Below are 7,202 nucleotides of genomic sequence, written 5' to 3' on the forward strand. Positions count from 1 at the left end.
TCGTTACCTTGATGAAGGCATCGTCATGTGACTTTCGTCGACCAACTCGTATTGCTCTGGGGGAAACCCTAGGATCTGGTGTTCCAGACCGGACGATGGCGGCATTGCGGTGTCGTTTCTCTCTTGGGAGCGTCGTTTTGTGGAGCAGCGCTGGAAGTCAGAGGCAGGAAGTGGAGCGGCTTCGTCTTGCATGGAGCTTCGGTGGAGATGTCAAGTCATGCCTGACCGACGGGTGCTACGCACGACAGATCCTCCAAGGGCTTCAAGCTGTGTCGGCTGGTGGTACGTAGCAGCATGGCGTTGAGGTGTATTAGTGGCAACCGCGGCGTGTACAGCTGTTTGCGCGAGGGAGGAGGTGCCGTTGGGCGCCATGGTGGCGTCGACGATAGCTGGACCGAGTAAGGTTGATGCATCAGTACAGTTCTAAAGATGGAGCGGTGGCAGTTGGCGGCGGCGGCCTCTGAGAGCACGCCGGACCAGTGTGTGTCCCAGACCCATCAAGTGGCTAGGTTGGTGTCTCAGGTCTTAGATGTTAGGCTTGGCTACGATGTCTGTTTGGTATTAGATCCAGACTATCTGCGCCCCTTCATCAATTGGATAGGTGTACCGACAGTTTGTTGCTTAGACGGCGGCTTTAGTCTTACTGCTGTATGATTTTATAAGATTTTGTGAGAATAATTAATAAAGTGGTTGTATGCATCACCCAGATGCAGAGGCCGGAGTCATTCTCCTTTTCTAAAAAAAAGGTAGCGTTGGAAACAAATGGACTTGAGCGTCTGCCGCTTCAGATAGTACTAGTGTGTTCCTTTGCTACTCGATATCACTAGCAGTAACAATGCGGGCTTGGGCCGTTGCGGACCCATGTGTTAGCGAGCAACCTTCCTACCAACATAGAAATAAATATGCATTTGAATACAGATGTGGGCGAACTGTTAATACCAAGATAATATCAAATGCATACGCCCACACTCTGCAACAACACGATGTCAGGATCTCATCGAGGTCAAATTACCACGAAAAGCCAATAATACAAATAAAATACTTGACCAAAAACACAAGTCCCTGCTGATGCCTTGATGGTACTACATTAACGTGCAAGTTTTTGGCACGCCCGTGCAACATATGCATGCATCCATGCTCTGCTAAACTCTGAAGATAACTTTTTTCATATTTTGCGAATAACCGTGAAGAGAAACTCACAAGGCAGTGCCACCAAACAAGCATCCATCCTTGTCATTTTGTGAGCTGTAAATATAACACATTGCTTAATAGATGCAACACGACACGTCTACACCTAATGCATCATCTATGCTGCCACTTTGCTTTCTCGGGGTACTACACACCAAGACATTTTCAGCATCCATTGCTATCGTTCACATGGTTCGTGCGTACCCCCTGTGGCCGGCACTGCCTCGTTTGGTTCAAACGGTCTCGCCGGAGGCGGCGGCCGTGAGGCTCTTGTGCACGCTCTCGCGGTCGTCGCCGGCGCTGGGGAGGGTAGTGCCATCGTCCTGACCATCGGCGGCTTTCTTCTTGCTCTTGGTGTACTCGCCGTAGAGGTACGAGGAGAGGCCCCAGACGCAGAGCGCGGTGGCGACGGCCTTCTCGGGGCCGAACGGGTCGCCAAACACCACGACGCCGCCGATCACGTTGGCCGTGAGCACCGCCGCCATGCACACGCCGCTGTGCAGCGACGACGTCAGGTAGATCACGCCGGCGGTGCCCATGAAGCACGCCTGCCACGTCACCACCAGCGTCGCCACCACGACCCAGTACACGGCGTGCGACCCCTTCCAGTGGGCCACGTCGTCGCTGAAGCCGCGCGAAACCGCCAGCCCCACCGCTGCCTCCACGGAAGCCATAGCCTGCATCACCGCCTGCACCTCCACCGCGAGGATGAACCCGCCGGAGACCGCCTCCCGGTACACAAGCTCCATGACGGGGAGGTACGCCGAGAAGAGCCCCGCCGCGCAAAGCGTGACGATGTAGCCGATGATGTACCCCCTCCGGTTCGGGCTCTCGCCGGCGTCCCCTGACCGGAGCGCGAGGAGCACGGAGCAGAGCGTCATGAGGACGACCGCGTTGAGGTTGTTGAAGGTGAGTGGGTGGCGGACGATGACGACGGCGAGGACGAGCGTGAAGGCGAGCTGCATGGACAGCAGCAGCGACGAAGTGGACACCGGCAGGAGCGACGTGCTGTAGGCGAAGAGCAGGTTGCTGACGCCCATGAGCGCGCCGATGACCAGGCACACGGCCAGGAACCGGCGCGAGAACCACATGAATGGCCGCGGCGCGGAGGCGGGGCGGGGGCGGCCGGCGAGGAACACGGCGACCACCAGGGTCGGGAACCCCGCAGACTGCACCAGCGTGACCACCCACTTGTTCTTGCCGCCGTGGTCGAAGTAGAACCGGGACAGCAGGCTCGACGCCACCGACCCGACCAGCAGCGCCGCGTAGTTGGCCATCAGGAGCACCGTCGACCTGCGGCGGCGCGGCGCCACCGAGGCCGGGCCCGCCGCGCCGGAGGAGATAGCCATTGCCGCACGCGCCATCGTGGTCGATGAGTAGTAGGGGACGATGGATTGTAATGGTGAATTGGCGACGAGGGCACGTTTATATTGGCAAGGAGAGAAAAGGCCAGCTAGCTAGAGATTGCGTAGAGTAAAGGAGGATTTATGGAAGGTTTTCCGAATGGCTGGATGTGAAAAAAGGCCAGCTAGTGTATTTGATCACAGCAAAGCTGGAAAATTAATAATTAGCAGAAATACAAAGTTTCCTTGCTAAGCCATGACTAAGGATTGCATGCAAATAGTAAATGCGGCAATGCGCTCGATTACATGCCGAGTAGATACGGATGTATTCGTACATTCATTATGAATCCAAGCATATCTCTGAATGTGGATACCTCCGCTCCTGATTTACTAGTCCCATCGTATTCTGGATCATATTTTGACCATTATTTTTATCTAATAAAATATATGTCATATGTAGAAAAAATAATGCAATTGAAAATTATATTCAGATACAGATCCAACAATATATTTTTTTATGGCATGCATTACTATTTTGCTAGTCAAATATATGGTTACTTTGACCCAAAATCTTTAGGGACTAGTAAACCAGGACAAAGGTAGTATGTTCAAATATGTTAGGGACTATTAAACCAACAATATAATATTTTATGACATGCATTAATATTTTGCTAGTCAAATATATGGTCAAACTTTGACCCAAATACATTAGGGACTATTAAACCAGAACCCAACATATGTTTCAAAATATATACCCTCCGTTTCAAAATCTAATGTATGTTCTTTTTCTAGAACTCAAACTTTCATATGTTTGACCAAAATACCAAGTAAAAAAATGTAATATCATACATGCATTTCATGATGACTCTAATGGTACTTATCATACCTCGGCTCAATCATGCATGCATGTGTGTGTGTGTGTGTGTGTGTGTGTGTGTGTGTGTGTGTGTGTGTGTGTGTGTGTGTGTGTGTTGGCACACAAAAGTGCAACCAAACAAAAGGAAAGGGAAGGAAATGAAGTGTTCAACTAAAGAGACTTGTTCATTACTATTGTCTATTATGGGCATATATATGTCACGTGATTTACGTTTGTATTTGCGGATGTAGATAGACGCTACATTCTTGCATCAATAAAGGTTGATTTGGAACTATGCAGCCTATGCTTGTGTGTAAGAACTAAGAAGTGGCAAGAAACGTAAGAACTAAAGACCATGGGGCTACTGGAATCAAGGGATGAGCATTGTCATGTTCTTGACAGCAATTGTCTAATTTTGTTTACAAGTTATTGCAAAATAAAAGGAAACACACACAGATTTGGAAACTGTAGGATGAAGAAGAAGATGTGCACGTTAGAAGCAGCGGGCAGGGTAACGATATGCCAGCCAGCCACCCATTGCTTGCAAGGGAATACGCCACAGCTTCCAAAGTAGGACAGGCAACGGTTGTGCTGATAAACACCATATTTGTTTGATCTTGCTGCGTTCGTTGGGAAGGAGACGGGAGGGAGACATGCCGAGGATAAGGAGGGCGGTGCGCTTACGTCGAGCCGGATCATCGGATGGATGAATGGATGCACTTACTACTACGTGTACTTCACTTGACTGTGTTGACATCACCAGCTTTGTACGCGTCGTCTTAAGTGGGGAACCGCATGCCTAGGGAGCGTGCATCATCACCAGTTGTGTGTACGTACATACATGTGGGTTCGTACCCGGTCGACACTTGTCGAGGGAAGTGGTGGGTCAGCCCACACTTGTCATGGCAAGTAGAGCAACTCATATATGGCATGTACGATGTACCTACCCATAATCATGTAGACATAGCATGTGTCTAGCTAGCTGTACATTCCGTCCTTGACTTAGGACAAAACCTTGACTTAGGCTGTATATATATACTCCCTCTATTTTCTAGTATAAAGTTGATCAAAATTTTCAAACCTTGACTTAAGACAAAACCTAGAAATACACTTATTCGCGAACGGAGGGAGTATGTAGCTATACAAGTGACAATGGCGATCAATCAACCGAGTATACAGGCTCCCACAAAAAAAGTATAGGCTGATAGTAGCAGAGGTACCGGCTTGGGTTTCGGCCAGCACGTTACTTGTAGTATATCTTTTTGTGGAACTAATCAAGGCATCTACTCCATTGGGGGTATACATACACATTTTTTAGCAAGGCTCCTCCCACCATTTCTATTGAAGATTCTTTTTATTTTGCGGGGAACTATTAAAGATTCTTACCAGAAGGAAAGTAAAGAACTGAAACTTGAAAGAAGGAAACACGCTTGCAGAAAACAGAACACACGTTGTGGCCATCGGCATTCCAGCAATCCCTAAACTTTCAGAATCATCCTTGAAAAAATGTATGCGCCGCAAGCTATATCTCGCAACATGACACATAAAGAGTGAGTGATCGATAGTTTCATGTGCTCCACGAAACACACACAATACATCTCCACCTTTCCACACTTAGATGCATATTAGTTGAAATATCCCTTAATTCAATAAGCTCCCTAGGGGTTGGAGGAGAGCTGATAATCAATTGGGTGTTTGGTTCATTGGGGCTGTTGCTGCTCCCTTCTTGACAAAAGATTGATGGTCTTGAAAGGATTCGGAGTTTACATTTATCAGGGAACCAAGGAAAAAATAGGATTACGTTTGTTACTAGTTGCTTGTTCTTCTAATTGCGACAAAGAGTTCACTCCAACTTGTTTACACGTTTCCTTATTTTCTACAGTCTAGAGCTCTCTTAATATTGAAATAATATGCATGTATAGCTCCTATTATGATCTTTTTTGCTTACCATCTATGAATCAAGTTTGTATTAGAAGACATAATTAAGCAAGATGATAGAGGTGCCGAATTTATTACATGATGTGGTATATAGGCTCATGATAACTGAATATGCATGTTGAATAATAGACGAATAGTCAATTTAGTTGCACCTTCAAACATATGTCACACAACCTTGCATCTAATCTAACTATCATATACCTCTTAAAATATAAGAACGCTTGACTGTCACACGTGTGATTGTAACAGTTATCAAAGAATTAGATAACTGGTTTACACTTCACATTTCCATCTTGACTTGGGCTTTTGTTGGAGTGACATATCATGTAACATCTAGTGTTGAGGTGCATATTTTTTTCATCATCACATAAGAACTCCGACATTCTTTGAACTAAGTGCATCATGTTTTAAACATCTAATAGAAGATCTCAATGGAAGATGATTTCAATACATATATCTCAAAGCATAATGAGAAAGTATGTTCTTTTCATTGTCTTTGTTTCTTCATCTTTCTCCGATTGCCTTAATATCTTCTACGCTAGTGTTTAAGTATAAACTGGAGAAGGTGAAGTTATGTGCAGGCACTACTACTATAATTGGATTCTTACACCTGATGTCTATTTGAAATGTGGGTGACACGTCCAAGGAATGGACAGAAATTTCACATAGCTTTCCCGCCCCATAGTTTTGATGGTTTGTATCAGAGTATATGTATTACATTCATTTTTCAAAGAAAATGAAAGTCTAACAATTTTTGAGATAAAAATATAAGACAAATGGGTCCCAAATGATTGGCAAGCTTGCTTCGCGTCCCAAGGCGGGAAGGTTTGAGCATGCCCGGGTTATAAATCACACGCGGTTCTAGGGTAGTAACAGTTGGTGATAAGCATTCACACACGACTTCCTATTGGAAATCATTTGCAAATGTAAGCAAAGCCATTGAATTCGGCCGACCACCATGTCTTCTCTCCCAAGGCAATCGCTTCCTCCCCCTGGCGGTCATCCAGATCCTATAAGTATTGCGCCTCTCGTTCCACCAGTATTCTCATCTATGCATTATGTCTCCCTGGCCCTCTCGATCTCAATCTGTGCAAAGACGCCGTCGGTGAGCCCATGCGTCCACAAGAAGCTTAAGGCGCCGCTCTGCAACAATGATGAGGCACCAAGCAGTGACGAGGAGGACCCCTGCGCACCACCGGACTTGGTCGCGCCTGATCCACCCACCGAGGAGTAGTTTTGGAGTTAGTACGACCTTGTTCTCTGGAAGACCTTGCCTCCAGATGAAAAAGCCATGTAATTGACGGTCGTGAAGGCAGACGAGAATAAGCGCGGGGAGGAAGAGGTGGCTAAGGCTGCCTGGAAGGTGAATGAGCTGGAGCTTTGGCGGGAGATGCACCCACGCGTGAAGGAGATCGACGAAGACCGTTACTTCCTTGCCAAGAGGGCCAAAGGCGGGAGCCACCTCCTCACGTCATAGAGGTGGGAGGATCGTGTCGAGCAGGCCACCAATAAGGAGTTACTGTATGCGCCGTGTGCACTGGCCATGTCGGATGCCTACATCTGCCGATAAGCCGCCACAAAGCACGTCGCGGAGTGCGAGGCAGAGGAGGAGGCCAACTCCCTGCGCGCTGGGAAGCCGGTGCGCACCAGAGAATCCGTAGCAAGAGAAAGGGCCCTCAAGAGAGATTATTGGATTTAGTTAATTTATATTTATTTTATTTTCTACTGAATGCCTCATTTTTTTAGTCAAACTAGCTTCTGAGAATATATTTATACTGATGTCAATCACGTTTCAGAAGAGTTAACTGTATGCAATTTGGGCTATAAAACACATGAGTTGTCGCAATCTTTACAGACGTTCTACTGAAAATTGTTGT

General features: G+C 47.1%; 1 protein-coding gene across 1 annotated transcript; it reads right to left on the reverse strand.

Moving 5' to 3' along the window:
- Positions 1-1,080: 1,080 nt before the first annotated feature.
- Positions 1,081-2,537, reverse strand: LOC119336126 (probable purine permease 4). The gene has a single exon (XM_037608175.1). The coding sequence runs from the start codon at positions 2,535-2,537 to the stop codon at positions 1,422-1,424; it is 1,116 nt and encodes a 371-aa protein (XP_037464072.1). The 3' UTR covers positions 1,081-1,421.
- Between the last annotated feature and the right edge of the window lie 4,665 nt (positions 2,538-7,202).

Source organism: Triticum dicoccoides, chromosome 1A (genome assembly GCF_002162155.2).
Source record: "Triticum dicoccoides isolate Atlit2015 ecotype Zavitan chromosome 1A, WEW_v2.0, whole genome shotgun sequence".
In the NCBI taxonomy this organism is placed as follows: domain Eukaryota; kingdom Viridiplantae; phylum Streptophyta; class Magnoliopsida; order Poales; family Poaceae; genus Triticum; species Triticum dicoccoides.

Coding starts and splice junctions, on each gene's coding strand:
- LOC119336126 (XM_037608175.1), bottom strand. CDS start 2,537: ATGGCTATCTCCTCCGGCGCGGCGGGCCCGGCCTCGGTGGCGCCGCGC.